Source organism: Hemitrygon akajei, chromosome 2 (genome assembly GCF_048418815.1).
Source record: "Hemitrygon akajei chromosome 2, sHemAka1.3, whole genome shotgun sequence".
NCBI lineage: Eukaryota > Metazoa > Chordata > Chondrichthyes > Myliobatiformes > Dasyatidae > Hemitrygon > Hemitrygon akajei.
The window spans coordinates 131,925,063-131,944,924 of record NC_133125.1 but is presented as its reverse complement, the minus strand read 5'-3'; the positions used below and the strand labels follow the sequence as shown (position 1 = coordinate 131,944,924).

The window sequence follows — 19,862 nt, the reverse complement described above, 5'->3', positions numbered from 1 at the left end:
TTAAACAAAAGAGGCCCCAGTATGGACCCTTGAGGCAGTCATTTTGTTCGTTCAGAAATGCAGCTACCAATGGATATAGAATAGTCCCTGTCCTGTAGATAGGAATTAAAACACTTGAGGACTATACTGGAAAGTCCCACCCTGTTTTCCAGTCTGTCCAGTAATATGCCATGGTTAACTCTGTCAGAAGGTGCACTGAGATCCAGTAAAACCAAAATTGAAATTTTATCATCATCATGGTTCAAGCGGCGTCATTTAAAACCTTGACCAGAACAGTCTCAATGATATGGTGGTGTCGAAATCCAGACTAGAAATCATCCATACAGTTGTTTAGTGCCAAAAAGCTAATAAATTGCTGATAAACAACCTTTTCAATGGTTTTATTTAAACATGGTAAGTTTGACATAGGCCTGTAGTTATTTATTACTGAGGCATCTGGGTTGTTCTTTTTTAAAAGAGATTTAATAACTGCAGTTTTTAGGGCTATTGGAAAGCAGCCTGATAGAAGAGAAGTGTTGACTATTTTCAGAATGTCTGGTGCCATACAGTTAACATTTTTTAAAAAGGTTGTAGGTAAGATGTCAAGGGAACGAGCAGGATTTCAGGTGTAGTACAATTTCTTCTAAAGTTTTAGTCAGTAGGTTTGAATTGTGTCATCTTAGCTAAATTAGTTGTGAGTGAGTGAAAGGATGACACTGACTTCTGACCCGATGCAGAGACACTGACAGCATGTCTAATCTTCTGAATTTTATCAGTTAAAAAAAGAACGCAAGGTCATTCCATGACTTTGTAGATAGAAGTTCAGTTCCTACTGATATAGGAGGATGTGTGAGCCTATCAGCTGTAGCAAATAAGGTATGTGCATTATTGCTGTTTGTGTTTATAATATTAGAGAAGGACTGCCTTGCACATCTCAGCTCTAAATTATAGATGCAAGGAGTTTCTTTAGAGATAGTCATAATGGACCTGGAGTTGTGTTTGCTGCCACAACTAAACGGGGAGAGGGTGGATAGAGAGAAAGCAGGAAGGACACACAGTGAAGGAGTTTGAGAGAGACTGAAGAAGGAAAGGTGGATAGTGAGTTGAGAGGGCAAAGGATAGTGAGAAAATAATCTGAGAAAAGGAGGAAAAGAAGTAAAGGAGGGACAGATAGAGGGAAGAATGCACAAGAGAAATGGAGTAAGTGAGACAGGCAAAGAAGATAGAATAGAGCAGAGTATAAGGGAGGGTGACAGGTAAAGAAAGAGGAATAGATTGAGACATAGAAAAATCAACAAGATTTTGAGATGCAAGTGAGAGTCTAAGGGAAGACTGGATAGCCAAAGAGCATGAGGAGGGTAAATGTGTGTGTGCCCATGAGAGAGACATAAAGAGATATATAGATGTTTATAAAAGCTTAAAGGCAAACGTGTAAGAAGTTGGAGGTTAGAGGTGAGGGGGTAGTAAAGAAGTGAAAAGAGGAGGGGATGAAGAATGGGAGCCAAGGAACAATGGAGTTGATTGATGGGAGAGGGGTGATTGCTTTGGAGTAAGGGTTGGGGTGGATAGGTAAGAACAAAAATGAGAAGTGCAGAAACAGAAGGGGTTGGAGGGGTTAGGGTGTATATGGATGGAGGGAGAGTGTGGATGTAAGGAAGATGTAGGAAACAGTGGCACATGTTTCAGTTGGAGGATGAAGTTCTGGCTCTGAGAGGGGATGTAGGTGTGTGTAATATACAAAGTGAGGGGTAGAAAGGGATCTGTTTTCAACAATTGCTCTTTATCAGTTGAACAAGATTTTGTATTGCCTCCATCTGTTACCTTGTACTGTATGTTCTGTTATGTGCATTCTCTATCTGTCAATGTGGTTGACTTGGTTATTGGAAAGGACCTGCTTTTATGCGTTTGTATGCTTCCACATAACATTTTAAGTAGAATATCTGAGAGAGTAAGGTGTCAAAGTTTAAAAAAGTATATATTTCAGATTTTATAAAATTATTTATTTTTCATATGTGTTTTTGTTTTCCCCTAAAGCTAAACAACTGAAAGTGGAGAACTGCTATATATTATTGAAGAATGGGTGATATGAAAAATGAGACAAGGTCAAATATAACACCGGACACACCTGGACGACCTCCTGTCTTGAATCCTTTTGAGAGTCCTGGTGATTATACAAGATTGCACAAGCCGGTGGTTCCTAGTCCCTCTGTCTTCAGATTGGTGAAAACCCCTGATTCTGAAGTTAGTGACATTAATGTGCAAATCACTACTCAGCAATATAGTATTTTCTGTATAATTAAAAGTAGTAGTCAGCTGGAGAGGGAAACAGAGTTAACACCTTTAGATCAATGACCTCCTCAGAACCAAAAGCTATTTAAAAAATTAAAATTAAAACTACATTTTCCTCTCTACAAATAATTCCTGACCTGAGAACTTACTTTTAGTATAGTTTTGTTACTTATTCAGATTTACTGTATTTGCAGTTTTTCTTATTACTTTTCAATTACTGTGTTTTGCTTTTTATTTTGAAAGAATACAAAAGAGGCATCATAAAAAGGTTTTAGTCATTAGCAAATTAGTAACTGCTTTTAGTAGTTAGAGAGAATTATTTATATATATATATATATATATATATATATACACACATACAAAAGTTAGTATATATAGTTTATCCATTCAACATTTTTGCTTACCCCTATCACAGGTATTGATAGCTTTCCAGCCTGCATCTCATGCGGTGTCAGGCATGTTATTCGATTAGTTTGCATGCGGTAACTCATCAATGCTAACGGTAAAGCATCGACCCAATTAAGTTTAGTGTCTGCACAAATTTTGTTTAGTTTGGCTTTCAGGGTTCCATTAATTCTCTCTACCATGCCCTGCGACTGAGGGTGGTATACACATCCAAATCTTTGCTTTATCCTCAGCACTTGTAGTACCAGTTTAACCACTTTCTGGATAAAAGCTGAACCATTGTCTGAGCTAACTTCTGTAGGTATTCCAAACCTTGGGATCACTTCATTTGTCAGAAATTTTACCACTGTCTTTATCATGTCTACGTAAGTGATCACTAAATGTTTAAATGGTCCTTCAGGTACAGGAATGTGACCTATTGGGGTTGTAATTCCCTTCCGAACATTATTTTGTGCGCATACCTCGCACTGTGACAAAACAAAGTCCACTGAAGCATGTAAATAAGGTGACCAAAAACCATCCTTCTTTATTTTCCTTATCACTTCCCCCCTTGCACAATGGTCCATCCTATGCGCTTCTGAAATCAGAATCGTCAGTAGAGGGGTGGGTGCTACCAACAAACCATCTTCCGTGCTCCACAAGCCTTCCGGGTTCTGCTTGGCCCCCCTTTTTCTCCACGTATTCTGTTCTGCCAAAGTTGCCTTACCTTGTATTTCAATTAGGTCCTCTACCTCAGGTTCTGGAGTTAGGCTTACCTGGGGGGCAATGACAGCCGACGTACACCCAGACGCTTTTCTGGCTGCCTCGTCCGCAGCTTGATTTCCCCTTTGTTATTACATCATTTCCCTTTTTGTGTGCCTGGCATTTTACTATAGCCAATGCTTTAGGTTTCATTATGGCTTTTATGAAGTCTAGAATTTCCTGAATGTTGTATGGGATCTCCATTACTTTTTTTAAAACCTCTCTGCTTCCACACTGCCCCGAACAAATGGCATACTCCATGAGCATATGCCGAATCAGTATAGATGTCTACTTTCTCACCTTCCATCATTTCACACGCAGCTGTCAGGGCTTTGATTTCTGCTAGTTGGGCGGAACACGGTTGGGGACAGGACTCCATCCTAATAATCTTATAGCTCGACAGATCCTGCTGCACTACTGAGAGCCCTGCATGATTTCCATCATAATCCCTATAACAAGAGCCATCTACGAACAGAATCTTTTTATCGGCATCCTCTAGTGGTTCTGACCATAAATCTGCTCTCAATTTGGCAAATGCCATCGTCTTCCCTACACAATCATGGGGTTCTCCTTCATAGTCCAAAGGGACAAAATCGGCTATATTACTGGTAGTGCATCTCTGTATAGTTATGTCTGGAAATGTCAATAGCATCTGATACGCTGCTATCCTGGCTGGCGTCAGCACAAATTTCCCTCTTTCCAGCAATTCTGCTACTTTGTGGTGTGTGTACAGAGTCACAGGATAGCCCAGGGTTACAGATGATGCCTTTCCATATGCATAGTACAGCGCCGCCAATCCCTGATAACAGGGTGGATACCCCTGAGCCACCTCATCTAGTCTCGTACTGTAGTATGCTATCGGCTGCTTTGCTTTTCCTGTGCCTGTCTCTTGTGTTAGAACCGCTGTGACATAACCCTCCTGTCGGTTGGATACATACAAATGAAAAACCTTCTCGTAGTCAGGCAAAGCTAATGCTGGTGCTGACTGCAATTCCTGCTTAATAGTATTGAAAGCTATCTCCGCCTCTCCATTCCACTGTAAGCCGTTCTTCAAATTTGTATGTCCTGCTTCTTTCATTATCTTTCTCAAAGGTGCCACAATCTCAGCATATTCTCCTATCCAATCTGAGCTGTACCCTGCCATTCCCAAAAACGTCATCATCTGCCCTACAGTCTGGGGTTTGGGGGCCTTAGTTATTGCCTCAATCTGATCTGGTGCTATCGCCTTCACTCCCTTGGATATTACCCTGCCTAAGTACTCCACTTGCTGCGTGCAAAATTGCAGTTTCTTTTTGGATACTTTATGTCCTCCTTGCGCCAGCTTCTCTAACAGAGTTATAGTGTCCTGCTCACACTGTGTCCTTACTGTGGGAGCAAATCAACAGGTCATCCACATACTGTAACAATGTACTTTCCAATGGCATGCCCTCCAGGTCTGCCTTCAATACCTGATTAAAAACGTGTGGTGAATGTTTAAATCCTTGCGGCATTCCGGTATAGGTATACTGAGCACCTCTGTAAGTAAATGCAAACAAATACTGACACTGATCGGCTAGAGGAATGCTGAAGAAAGCCGAACACAAATCAATCATTGAAAAGTAACTTGCTTCTGGTGGAACATTAGTCAAAAGCATGTGTGGGTTGGGGACTACCGCTGGCCAGTCCTCTACCACATCATTTACCGCTCGCAAATCATGCACCAATCTCCACTTAGATTTATCTGCTTTTAAGACCGGCAGCAACGGGGTATTGCATGGACTGTTTGTTCTTTTAAGCACTCCTATTTCAAGCAACCCCTGCACTGTCGATGCTATCCCTCTTCTGCTTCTGGTCTTGGAGGGTATTGTGGTCTCCTGGGTGGAATTGCTCCCCTTTTCAGCCTTATTTCCACCGGACTGTTTTTATTTTCCCTACGTCCGTGTCATGCTGTGACCACAGAATAGACGGCAACTCACCTAACCTTCTATCTTTCTGCTGGCCTCTTTCCTTTCCCAGCAAGGGCAGGTGTGGTTGGGGAGTTATTTCGACCTCTCTCACTGTCCCTACCATATCTACACTTACCATTATTTTAATGCAATTGTTGTCTTCTGATATCCACACTTCTGGCGTGATTTTCCTCCACACTGTTACGGTTTCAGCACTCTTAACTAAGGGTTCTAAGTCTTTAGACTGATATCCCTTGTTTACCAACAACGTTACGTGGGGCGCAGCCTCCGGTATCCTGTACCATTTTTCTAAAAAGGTGTTCCACTTAACTTGTAAAGTTGCCCCTTGCTTTCCAATTATCACAGCCTCCCCTTTCAGGTGCTGTTGGGTACATGCCTCCAGGTGCCATCTCTCCTCTAACTCCCTGTTCTGAGTCTCGTCAAAAATCACTGTACAATGTAGCTCAGATTTGGGCATTACAGCCCTGGGTAATATAGCCTGCACGCCCTTTTTCCATTTTTCCCAGGTTTCCTGAATCTGATCTGCAATGTCTCCTATCCAAAAGATATTAGCCTTCTTGTCTTCTTGCACTATCAATTGAGCCCCTGCTCTTCCCACACTCAGCCCATTTCTGGTGCATTCTAATTTTAATTCCAGTTTCAATAAGGCATCTCTGCCTAACAAATTAATCGGAGTTCCTTTAAATACTAGCACCAGCAAAACAATTCCTTTATTTCCCATTCTCAACCGCACTGGAGCCGTGCACTGTGTCAACTGTGTTTTCCCCGAGAACCCTACTGTCTTAATAAACTTTCCTGACATGGGAAGGTGAAGGGCATACTGTGGCTGTACACAAGTGTACGTGGCTCCAGTATCTATCATCATTGGTGTCAGTTGCCCTTCTAACATAACCTGAACAATGGGTTCCTCATCTGCCTCCCTTGTTATCATTGGGTAATGTCCCTTAACACTCAAGTTCTCGGGGCACCCCTAATACCTCGCATAGGGGTTCACAGGTCCGCTTGGGCCTGTGGGGGCTGGTCCTTGGCTAAACTTTGGTTCCCTTCTTATTGGTTCCTGCTGGTGTGTGACAGGCCATGGTGTAAACAGACAATCTCTTCTCATGTGACCTGGCTGATTACATTCCCAGCAATTACATTTTGCTCAATTTAGACCCTTGAACATGTGGTTGCAAATAGTTTTGAAAACAATTTATAAACTACAGATCAACACACTAAATGCTCTAGGAAGTCAGGTAGCACTGGATGCAGTAGATGGCTCTAACAAACTAGCAGTGAAATATTGCCTTGCCTAGAAGGACTGTTTGGAGTTCTGAATGGTGGTGCAGTAAGGGGCTGGTGTAGCACTTATCCCACTTTCAGATGCTCTTAGTGTGGACTCTTTTACATCAGTGATACTCATGTAGATTGGGCTTCACTTCATCTGTCATAACAGATGAGATTTCATGGTGGCCACTTCCCATCCAGCACATTGGTTTATGGCCTCTATTGAGGCCACTCTCAGGTTGGAGGAGTGACACCTCATATTCTGTCTGGGTAGCCTCCAACCTAATAACATAAACTTTGATTTCTCTACTTTCTGGTTATTTCTTTCTCTCCCCCTTCTCTCTGTTTTCCATTCCCTATTCTGACTTCCCTCTTACCCCTTCTCTTCTCACCTACCCATCACTTCCTATGGTCCACTCTCCTTTCTAATTAGGTTTCTTCTTCGGCCCTTCGGTTTCTCATTTCATTTCCCCCAGCCTCTCATCCACCTGCCCTCTTCACCTGGTTTCACCTGTCACCTGCCAGCTTGTACTTCTTCCCCCACCACCTTCTTATTCTGGCTTCTTCTCCTTTCCTTTCTAGTCCTGATGAAAGGTCTCTGAAATGCTGTTTATTACCCTCCACTGATGCTGCCTAATCTGCTGAGTTCCTCCAGCATTTTTGTATGCTTTTTTTCCGGATTTCCAATAGCTGCAATATTTATTGTATTATAATTTATAAACTGTTTCTCCAGCTACATTCAAAATATTCTGTTTTCCCAATTTAGACTCCTGGTAAATTTAGATGGTCCATTGGAGAACTTGCCATTTTACATCCAATTGATATTGATCCAGAAGATGTTCATCAGCAATCATCTTATATGAACTGTACCAGGTTAGCAGTTTTATCCTGCAAAGATATGTAGGAGGTGTATTAATTGAATCAAAGAGTGTGTGGGATATGGTGTTCATCCATTTATGCAGTATAGATGAATATATTTACTTTTAGTTTGTGCACTAAACGATGTTTAATTTAAAATATGATTTGTTAGAGACTTCTAGTTCTTTGAAGTTAGTAGATGTTTGGAAAGAAGCATGCATTTCTTCTATAACATTGTACTTGTTCTGTGTGATTTTGTTATGGAATGGTTGATCCAAAATTTAAGTTTAAAATTTTATTTACCTCCTACTTTTCCACTGATACTTATTTACAATTCTTGGAAGCTAATAGAATATGTAAAGTTCAGATACTTTCACTTGTGTCTGACATATACAGAAACCAATTGTTCCTTGCATTTCAGGAAACTTAAAGGAGGGTTTGAAGGTTCAATGCTTAGAATAATCAGTGAGAAAAGGTTATTTATGCTAAGAATCATCTTCAAAAGCAGCAGATATTGCAATTGTAAATGTTCTTAATTTTTTTTTTAATTTATGTGTTTAGATTAGATAATGAGATTGAGGCAAGAAACCAAAAGGCCATTGAAGAGGTGAGTACTCTTCAATGATTAAACAATCAATAATTTTTTAAAAAGGCATTTGCAGGTACTAATGTATAACTCTATCACTGCTAAATTAGTGCAAAAGAAGGTTTGTAGTGACTGGTTCTGGTACTGCTACCAGATATACTGTACACACATTTCTGTGCACCTATGCAGGTATAGCTAAGTCATTGCAATAGTATAAAAATACTTCACAGATCATTCATCATGAATGTAGCTGAATTCTTTATAAATTAATTTGTCCTTCACAATGTGGAAATCTGGCAATTTATTTTGGTTAATTTAAATATCCAAGGCCTTTAGGACACTGAATGGGAAAAAATACGGACTAAAATCTTAAAATTATAGCAATGAATTTATTTGATATTGGTGTACATTATTATTATATTTACCACAAATTTAATTCTGAGTGAATAATAAATCTGTTATTTTCACCTTTTATCTTTCTAGTTTTTTTTAAATAGTGTCATTGTTCCTTCTCCTTGGACTCAAACTTCAGGAAAACCAATTACACAGTCTTATCGAACCAAATGTGAGTTCTTTGAAAATAGCTGAGATTTTCTGATTCCATCCTTGGTATCAAATTAAAGTAATTCATAAAGGTATGGTCTCTCAAAATAAAAACAGAGACGTTGGTACTTTGCTTAATGCTCACGATACATTCCACAGCCAGAGCACCAAGGGAATCTGCACTAACAGTGTTATTAATGGTGTTGCTATGTCATAAGCCAGACATAAACCTCAACCCTTCTACATGCTGTATCCAGCAAGAAGCCCTATCCTCTCTGCCTTGCTGGAAACCTGTTTCGCACTCCTGCCCTTTCACTGGTACCCTGCAGCAATGATCTGCTCAGTGGAGTCACAAGGCCTGTTAGGATGAGTGATGGGCAGGTTATTACCTCGGACTATCTGATCACTTAAATCTCTCTCATCACCTTCTGTTGGATATGATGGAAACTGTTGTTATCCCCTCTCTTTGGCAGCTTAACTCTACCCAGCCAGGAAATTTATCTGCAATTACAAGCTAATTGTTAAGTTTGTTACAATGACAAAATCACCAGACTGGGGAGAGTTGTACAGCCAAAGAATAGGGCAGACAACACCTTCTAGCCAATGTTAGGAAACCATTTTTGCAGGACTGCATTGATGGATTGGGAGAGCTGCCAGAATTCCAGCACAGCATATTCAAAGACCAAGAGCTCTTCTGAGAATTAGTATTCTGTGGCATAGCGTTGAGGGAGATATCACTGTATGTTAACTGGGGATCAGAGACATGAATCGGGTAGTTGTACACATGACCACTGATGCAGGGCCTCAATCCAAAACATGAGCTATCCCTTCGCCCCCACAGATGCTGCTCCATCTCCTGAAACCGTCCAGCAGTTGTTCATTGTTCCAGATTACAGCATCTGCAGTCCCTTGTATCTCCATGAGAACAAAATATTTGTACACAGTTAAGTACACTGCACTGTCCAACTAGTTATTTTAGATATTATTTATCCTTGGCTTGAGAAATTTTGCCAAAATAAATATTATGTAAGACATTAATAATATATTCTATGTGCAAGATTATTAAATATAAATGAACATTTTTATGATAGGAATGGTGTTATTATGTCAGGAATCTTCATAGAATCTAAACTAGATGTACAATACATCTGCAAAAATTGAGTTATTTTTATATGCTCCTTTTCAGGTTCATCTTTGAATAGGCATTCTTCAGTTAACTCAAAAGAATCTGTTGTGTTGCCTGGAAAGCATAATGGTTAGTAATTACTATACAATAGTTGCATACGGTTTAAGCATTTTATTGATTGCAGTTTGATACATTTGTACTATTTATGCCTAGAAAATCAATTTAAATGAACAGACAATAAATTTAATTCTAATATTTTTCAGCAATAAAATATGTTTTTGCTCCTGTTCTTGTAGCTTTGCTATCTATAACACTTAAATGTAATAAAGAACTGCTTCATGTTGGTGTAAATTTTATTTCCATAATAAACCGCTAAATCAAATTTGGAAGGAAAATTGTTTTTATTTTTGAATCCAAAACTGCCTGTTCTATTGGGCCCACATGCGAGTCTTTGTTTCTTTGTTGATATTATCCAGGAAAAAAATGACTATTTAGGTGTAAAACTATGCATTCCCTTAGTCCTAAAGTGAGATTACTATTTGTTGGAAGTCTAATTAATCATAAATTTCTCTGTTCAATATTATAAACACTTGCACTCAACTGATGGTTTTAATACGTGGTTAAAATAAAAGGACAAAGTGGAAATAAAAGCACAAATTGGGACATATTAGGACCAGTACATTTTGGTGCAGCCGCTTAATTGGGCCAAAATGTACTGGTCCCGACATGTCCCAATTAGCCGGAATCCACTATATTTCTGATCAATCAATCAAACTGCCTCAATTAATGGATGTTTCATGGAAATAGTTAAAAAGATATAAGAAAGACAAGCTGAGTAACAAATTATCTATTTAAATGAAATACAGAACAAATTAGAACACTATCAATATTACTACAGTACTGTGTATTGGTTCCTAACACTTGTCAACAAAGGTATTCATGTGTCACATTCTTTTGACTGAGCTGGTGTTGGTGCTTGTCCATTGTATCCACTGATGACAGAAAACCTTGCAGGAGAGTTTTTAATGCGGAAAAGCCATTTCACTGGGGCAGTTCTACTCTCAACCTCATAAATCTGTGTCCAATGGTACGAACAAGCGTCACAGTCTGGGGTCTTACTTGGATGCAGTGGGTAACCATGATGTCTTCTGTGTCTTGTCATGCCCTTCATTCTCCACGGAGCATAGCAGAGCCACTTTCCTGGCCATTGGATTTCACTGCAGATATCATCCACCCAGTCTGTTGGAGTTTACTTAGCATGCTAGGACAGACATATTCCTCATTCCAGGCTATAAGGCTGCCAGCTACCCTCACCTGATTTAGTCTGCTTGTTGAAGCAGTGTACCAGGGTGTGGCCGCTGTTGCGTGAAACAGTTACTTGGAACCACAGTTGAGAGCTGGTGGGGACTAATGGTGAGTGAGCTGCCCTGAAATAGACATGACAAGCTCCTTGACCAGAAGTGCTATCCTTTCTATACAACCCATCTTTTGACTGTAAGTGAACAAAATCAGCACAGAGTGCAGTGCAGATAATGGACAGCCTTCATACAAGATGATTGTCAATGCCTTCAAATGCTTCATAATTCCTAACTTGTTGAAGTAATGAAATTGCTTCATTTTCAGTCCCAGCCATTTCTAGTGTCTCCAAGCCTGAAGCATGAACTTGCAGTGAGGAAAACGGGTCCAAATTGTTTTACTGCTTATTTCTCAGCAACTATGAGTAACAAAAATCACTGCTTTTTGAACACAAGCACATGAAATTGATGCTAATTAAAAATTGTTTGCTGTAAACAGTGTCTAACGGCCATGCAAGTGCACATGATTGATGCTAGTTAGAAACTGTTCGGCAATGGTTTCCTGTCCCAGTTAAGTGGCATAGTGGCTCAAATGAATGAAAGGCTATTTTCTCAATATGTTTTGTTCTTTAAGAGTTGTCCCAAATAAACGGCTGTCCCAATTAACTGGAATCCACTGTATTTGTTCTATATATTTTATAATTGAATTAAAATGCAAGTTGAAATCACGTGATTTACTTAAAAATTATAGCACAAAATTAATATTGAAAAGCAACAAAGTCTAAACCCAACCTTTTTATAGATCCTTGCTTTTAATTTTTTTTTCAGGCAATTATCTAGTAGTATCCTTTTTAAAGAATTTTTTTCTTGGTTTTGCCAAGCACAAGATGTTCTTTTTCAAGCAATTTCAATTACTTTATTCTCCTTCATTTATAGTGATCAGTTGCATCTTAGTTCTCTGTTAATCCACATAAAGGAAGTGTACACTCCAATTTTAATTTTACTTCCTGAACTGCACAACATATGCAATTTGCTACTTTAAATGGAATTTGTCATTAATTGGGCTAATTACCCCCCTAGCTCTCTTTCTTTTTAAGAATATATTCTTAAAAAATATGTACTAACATAGATTGGGAAGAAAGTGTGCCTATTTATAAGTTTGAAATGGATCACTTCCAACTGTTTTCTATACTAATCATTAATGTTATTATTTTTGTTCTAATACATTAATCTATAATATAACTTTTTAATACTTTTCCACCCATTTTTGAAAATCTTAAGTGCACAGTGTTCACTATATTTCCTTTTGCATTCATTCACTTCAACAACCTTTGTTATATTTGAAATTCATTTGATATGCTTCTGTGATGTACTGTGTCATATGACGTGGGTGATCATGGTCTTTCTACGACCATGATTGTTCTTGGCAAATTTTTCTACAAAAGTGGTTTGTCATTGCTGCCGCCTTGGTGGTGTCTACAAGATGGGTGACTCTAGTCATTATCAAAACTCTTCAGAGATTGTCAAGCCTGGCGTAAGTTGTCACATAACCAGGACTTGTGATATACACCAGCTGCTCATACAACCATCCACCATCTAGTCCCTTGGCTTCATGTGACCCCGATCAGGGGGATAAGAAGGTGCTATACCTTGCTCAAGGATGACCTGCAGGGTAGCGGAGAGAAGGAGTGCCTTACATCTGCTCTGGTAGAGATGTACCTCCACCCTGCCGCCTAGCTTCTATACTAGCTATCATTAATTGAGACACACAACTTTGAATGATCATTAACCTGATCTCAAGTTATGGTACCTACTGATTTACCCACATATTAAGGATTTTGTTATCCTGTTTGTAGTTATTGAAAAGGTGTTACGTCAGCAATCTTATATTGTAATGTTGCAAGTACGTATACAGTAAACTCAGCTATTTGGCATCCGTGGGGGAATGTGGGGTGATGTTTACATGAATGGCGTGAGAATTTCAAATAAAAAACATTACTATGCATCAGACATTAGTATTCTGTATGTAAAACTTTAAGCAAATTAAAGAATGTATCATCTCCCTGTTCTTTTAACTGGCAATGTTTTACACTGCCATTTTACTCCTTAAGGATAAAGAGTATAGATGTAAAATACAACAGAAGTGAATGATTGTACTCATCATATGGAGTGACAATTCTTCAAAGACTATGTTGCTGTTAATCAGCCTGCAATTGCACTGCCCTTGTATATAAATAAATAAACTAAAAATGTTCTTTCACACTTATTTTGCAGTGCACTTGAAATAAAATTTACATTTTGAGCATTTCATGAATCTGCTTAATATTCTCAGAAATATTTGCCAGTTACATGAACATTCTGGATGTATAAATAATGGAAAAAATGAGATTTTACCTCATAGAAGACTGATAATTTGTGTACTTTATCTGTTAAACGTCAATGTAATGAGGATAAAACGGAATGAATCATTTTATTACTGCATTTACAAACAAGCACTGACTGTAAATGTGATCACTTTAACACAGTCTGTTTAGTAATTCTATTTTTTTCCTTGCAGCTGCTTGTCAGACCTTGTTGTCATTACCTGTGGACTTTGATCTAGAAAAAATAATAGGTAATTTTAATAAAGCATTTTCTGGTTGTAACCGAAACCGAACTTATTGAAGAGTTTCTGAAATGTAAGCTGACAAGTCTCACTTTTTTTGAAACTACCTTCATTTGAATGTTAATTCTACTTTCAGATTACCTTTTCATTTAGAAACAAATTTTGTAATTGGTCTATTTTTTTAACACATAACAATTGTTAGTTGTTAGCAAATCATACTTCTGAATCTTGTTCCTTAATTGAGACAATTCATCAGAATGGGCTAATGCTATTTTGTTTACAATTTTCAAGAGGATGTCGACTCTTGTCCTAGTTCTTTCATGAAGAGATTAATAGCATCTAGGACTATTTTAAGATATACAATCACAGCTCATTATAAAGAGGGTAATCAAAATTGTCCCTACTTCCTTGCTTTAATATTATATTCTTGAATTAATACTTCCAGACAGTGCAAGTAAGTCAACTAATCACTGCCACCTTCTTGACAGCTGCTGTTACAGAACATTGAACAGTATATTGTAAAATGAATTACTACATTCAATTGCTTTTACAACATTATTTGTAACAGTTGATTAAATGCTGGTTTGCCCACTGGTATTCAGATCATAACTAATTATTAAATAAACTTGTGCTAAATAATCTTTTGCTACAGAAACACCTAATGCTATTTGAAACAAAATTTGCTATTTTCATTAACAACCCATCCTGAAAACAACCAACAGGTCAAGCAGCATCTTTAGAAAACAAAATAGTTATATTTCTGTGTCCACAGGTGCAGCCTGTTGTGCTGAGTAATTCTAGAGTATCCAGTTTTTAAAATTTCAGATTTCCAGCAATGGCACCTTTTTAATGATTTTTCATTTAGTTTGTCAGCAGTTTCTTTAGCAAAATTCATAATGTTCTTGTCATTTGGAACCTAGTATCTGAAGCTAGGTATTCACACTATATTGTAGCGAATTGATGTTTTGGTTTTGTATCCAGCACTGTAACAAAATAAAAACAAATCTGTTTCCAAGTCTAAGTGTTATGTGAATTAGAGAACTATTCGCCTGCTGCCCACATCCTTTTTTAATGATAAAATCGATGATGATTACGTGAAATGTTGTTTTCCAGAATTGAGCAGCTCTGTGATCCAGTTCATTCTGAAATCATCACTATGATGTTTGTAATGGAATATCCATAGATGACACACACATACGCTTCCCATAATTGATGTCAGTTGAACTGTTAAGAAGTGAGGAAAGCCATGTTTGAGAGCTTCCAAGAGCGGAAAGAATGATTGATGGCAAGAGCTTTCTTTAACTGGACCATATATTAATTTTCTCTTTGTGTAGGTGAATACTATAAATCAGAAGAGCCTGCGGACCAGTCACATGAAAGTTTGAGTGCCTCTTCACTTCGAAGGAAACTATTTATAGATGGTGAAAGAAGTTATTCCGATAGCTCTTCCCTTGCTTCTCCAGAGCAAAGTCCTACTGCTGATCCTATCCAATACCACGGACATCAATGTTCAGTGGAGTCTTCTCCAGCTCTATATAAGAGCACCATAAAAACACCTAGTTCTGTAAGTACTTTAATTCAGCTTAAAATATTATTTTTGGGACCCAGACTCCAGATTATAAGCACAAGATAGTAGTTGTGAAAAGCCATTTGTAGGTTGTTAAGATGTTGACCTCAAACTCCAGAACTCCAAAACAACATTTGTTTTGACTTGGCTTCTATCCTTTAGCATTCAGTGATATAGCTAATCTCAATGCTTCATTGCAATGAAAAGTGGTATGGTAAACATGGGTTAGATATGACAAACTCTCCTCTTACCAGCCACTGACAGCACCACTGGCAATACCTTAGTCATGAGTCAGTGGTAGGGAAGGTAAATGCATTGCTGGCATTCATTTCAAGAGGACTAGACTATAAAAACAAGAATATAATACTGAGTCTTATAAGCATTGGTCAGACTGCATTTGGAGCATTGTGAGCAGTTTTGGTCCCTTTATCTAAGGAAAGATGTGCTGGCATTGGAGAGGGTCCAGAGGAGGTTAATGAGAATGATTCCAGAACTGAAAGGGTTAACATATGAGGAGTGTTCAATGGTTTTGGGCCTGAACTCGCTGGCATTTAGAAACGGGGTAGGGGGTGGAATCTCATTGAGACCTATTGGATATTGAAGGACGTAGATAGAGTGGATGTGGAGATGGTGTTTCGTATAGTAGAAGAGTCTAGGACCAGAGGGCACTGCCTCAGAATAGAGGAACACCCATTTATTGGAAATTGATGTGAAGGAATTTCTTTAGCCAGAGGGTAGTGAATATGTGGAATTCATCCCCATAGACGGTCTATGAAGGCCAAATCATTAGTATATTTTAGGCAGAGGTTGATAGGTTCTTGATTAGTCGGGGGAAGTTAAGAAATCAGCCATGATGGAATGGCAGATCAGGCCTGATGGGCCTCATGGCCTAATTCTGTTCCTATGTCTTAGGAATGGTCTTGTGTTGCCAACCTCAGTCAGAGACTTTGCAAGTTACATGGAGGATTGACTGTTATGATAACAAAACTAAATCCATTTTCACTATTTATTTTGGACAGGAAAAAAAATAGTAAGCACAGATTCCTTGGTATGATCTATGAGATATTACACACTGTACTTTCCTGTAGTTCTTTCAGTGAAGGGGATGGAAGGACTACTAGAATGCTAACAAAAGGGATACCTGTGCATGTATTTTTTTCAATGTAGGATGTTTGGTTTAAAACAGATCTTGACTTCTCTGTATTGCCATCCTAAAGTGTATGTTTCTTGGGCAGGATTTTGGGGTGATAGGTTTCAGAGATGATTGATATTTGCACGAGGTAAGCTTTCTTCCCCCGGAAAGTTGAAGAGCATTGTGTTTGTTTCTGTGCTTTAATAATTTAGCAGAGCAACTTTTATGTCATAATGGTTCACTGCTCTAGTATCACCTAACAAAAGCAGGCTGTAACCAAAATAATATATAAATGCCACATAATGCAATACTGTAATACAAATCCACCCTTATTAATTTTAGGGGCAGTTCTCATCAAGTCCCATCCAAGGTGCAGGAAGGGCATGCAGTTTAGGAAGCATTACAAGCCCCATGTTTCGAGAGAAGTCTTCTCCTAATCCTGCATCACCACCTTTGTCTCCAATTGGACTTCAGTTTGACAAATGTCCAAGTTCAGGTTTGAAGTTAACGTTACTTAGAATTTAAAAGTAATAGATATTAATCTTTTTAATGCGAGCAAGTAGAGAAATTTGAATATTGTTCTTTTTCCTCAAAATCATAAAACATTCCTTGTATTATGAGGTAGCAAAATTATCTTGTGAATTGATTTTTTTTTTACATATAACAGTACTTGATCCTAATTTATCATGAAGTAATCCAGATTGCTAAAACAGACCGAGAGACTCATGAAGGCTTTATGATTTTGAGTTTTTCATTAAAATGTTAGTCAATTCCTAATCTTTGTTACTGTTTATTCTAATAACATGGTTACATTTATTTTCTTGGTCGTTTGTAAGTTCAACAAGTTAATTTTGTGGAAGTAACATTTAGTAGGAACTACACACATTGGAAATTTAAACTTAAAATATGACAAGGTGTTTGACTACAGTATTAAACTGGACCTGGGGTCTATGGAACCCTCAGTTAATGGTAGAGATAAATGGCATAAAAAAGATTGGAAATCGCCTGAACTGGACTATATTTTCGTGGTCGTTAGGTCGCATCTGGAAATTCCAGTTGGCGGACGATTTCTCTCCATGCCGCTCTGACATATTGGGAAATCATGTACTCGGCAGGTTACAGCAGTGGTTTGCCTTTGCCTACTGCCGGGTGAGTTTAAAGAAATCACCACCTCTTGCAGTGGATGACTAGGATGTCTAAGTGCTTTGTCGTGCTCTTAGCGCTCCACAAACACATGCTGGCCTGCCTTCTTGACCGTTGGACCATTAATCGGTCTCCTCCGCTCAATCTGCCAGGACCAGACTTCACACACTGGGATAGGCAAATCCTCTACATCATTGAGGGTCAAAGACCCGTCGGCTACCCTCACCTGGTTTGGCCTGTCTGCCGAGATGGTTTATCGGGGTGTGGCCGCTGCGCATACTTGGAGCCACAGGTGAGAGCTGAGTGCCAGATGGACGAGCTGCCCTGAAAAAGACACGGCAGGCCCCCCCACCAGAGGTGCTACCCCTCTCTAGACTATATTTTAAACATTTTAAAGGCTATTTTTTACACATTTAAATTTGCTATGTCTTTGTAAGGCTATGTTTTGCTTTGACAGATGTTTCTTGTTCTATGATTAGTTTTATAATTTTGTTTTCTAATATTCATTGACAATTCTGTCTCTTTATTAAGTTTATTTTCCCCTTTGTTCTGTTATGCAGGAGGGGAGGACCTCACTTTTAAGTCTCCTGTTGTTCCTTCTGCAATGATCATGGATGGGAGCATTGACCATTTTACAGTATCTCCTTTCATAGAAGGATGTTCACCCATTAAAATATACCCTCCTGTAAATCCACGGCTTCACAACATTCTTTGTCACACCTCTCCTGAGAAGATATCTTTTCTACGTGAATGCAAAGATGAACAGAGAACTCATTCTACAGCAGAAACTAACAAGCAGCCTGAGATGGATGCAAAGTTGTTTCTCGAAGCAGACAGTAAAGCAAATTGCATTCCATCTCATAACCATTCGGTCAATGAAAACGTAATGGCCCTTGAGAATGGGAACGAGGATCATACTGTTGATATGGCAGATCTAGGAACAAATGAAGGGTGTGATAGCATTTGGATGAAGGAAAATGTAACAAGTATTACTATTCCAATGACTAGCTCAATGACTGGAATTGCATTTAATGTGGATAGCCCTCATCTGTATTTGTCACCACTAGCAGAAAGCAGTGTTATTCCTTTTGAGAGCATTAGTATCCAGGTAAGGTGATGTTTTGAGCATTTCAATCATAAGCTACTGCTCATTGTTTTGGAAGAATGGTCTGTAATAGTTTCAGTCTAGATTTGATTTGTGTTAACTAGATTTATATGTGATATGCATATTTATAATACCCAAATGTTGCATGTTTTCCATTTAGTTAATTTACATGACATGGCTGTTTTACTTGTGCTAATTTTGTTTCTAAATTCAATAGGCTGATAGTGGATATAATACACAAACCACTTCTGGCAGTAGCATAGGGGATGCTATTGGAACAGATAGCCAGCTTCATAAAGAGCATTTAGAACCACAGACACTGGCTGGAACTCTACCTCTAAATAAGTTTGATGCCAAACCTCTTAAGGTAATGTTGCTTTGTTTATTATTATTTGACCATTGCTTATGATCAGACAAAAGCTCACATTTTATTTGAAGAGTGAAATAAATATGATATGCAACTATAGTGATGTGTGTTTCAAAATATATTTCAGAATTAGCATTTTACAAGAACATAGAAATAGAATGAGGATTACGTGACTTGGCCCCTGCTTGCTCTGCCTTTTAAATAAGATGATGTTTTACCTCGGTGCCACTTTTCTTTGCTAAATCCGTAATGCTTAATTTCCTTAATATCCAGAGATCTGTTGCTCCATATTGGGTACTCTGCAACTAGCTCCCTTAAGTAAAGAATTCTAGAAATAGACTACTTCCTGGGCTTCTGGGTAAAGATTTTTTAAAAATCTCAACCCTGTATTGTTTATCCCTTTATTTGAGATTGTGACCCCTGGTTCGAGGCAAAACGGTCAGGGTAAATGTCATAAATGGGAAAATATGCAGATGCTAGAAATTCAAGCAACACATGCAAAATGCTGGAGGAACTTGGCAGGCCAAGTAGCATCTATGGAAAAGAGTATAGACACTGTTTCAGGCCAAGACCCTTCATCAGGACTGGAAATAGAGGGGAGGGTAGGAAGAACCACAAGGTAATGAGTGAAATTGGTGGGGGTGGGAGGAGAGAAGTAAAGAGCTGGGAAGTTGATTGGTGAAAGAGATATAGATCTGGAGGAGGGGAATATCTCAGGAGAAGACAGAAGGCCACGGGAAAAAGAAAAGGGGGAGGAGCACCAGAGGGAGGGAGGTGATAGGCTGGTGATGGAGGGGGGTGGGGGTGCATTGCCGGAAATTTGAGAAATCAATGTTTGTGCCATCAGATTGGAGACTACCCAAGTGGAATATAAGGTGTTGCTCCACCAACCTGAGTATGGCCTCATTG

General features: G+C 38.7%; 1 protein-coding gene across 2 annotated transcripts in view; it reads left to right on the top strand.

Moving 5' to 3' along the window:
• The window catches only part of bora (bora aurora kinase A activator), a 31,203-nt gene that overhangs the window by 2,696 nt on the left and 8,645 nt on the right, over positions 1-19,862 (top strand). Inside the window, exons 2-12 of one of the 2 annotated variants that reach the window (XM_073028112.1) lie at positions 756-855; positions 2,014-2,220; positions 7,393-7,499; positions 8,046-8,091; positions 8,554-8,635; positions 9,800-9,868; positions 13,592-13,648; positions 14,974-15,203; positions 16,681-16,834; positions 18,042-18,589; positions 18,804-18,953. In XM_073028112.1, coding sequence (XP_072884213.1) covers positions 2,056-2,220; positions 7,393-7,499; positions 8,046-8,091; positions 8,554-8,635; positions 9,800-9,868; positions 13,592-13,648; positions 14,974-15,203; positions 16,681-16,834; positions 18,042-18,589; positions 18,804-18,953 — 1,608 coding nt within the window. In that variant the 5' untranslated portion in view covers positions 756-855; positions 2,014-2,055. The remainder of the gene's footprint in view (positions 1-755; positions 856-2,013; positions 2,221-7,392; positions 7,500-8,045; positions 8,092-8,553; positions 8,636-9,799; positions 9,869-13,591; positions 13,649-14,973; positions 15,204-16,680; positions 16,835-18,041; positions 18,590-18,803; positions 18,954-19,862) is intronic. The other variant, XM_073028119.1, reaches the window with a different exon arrangement.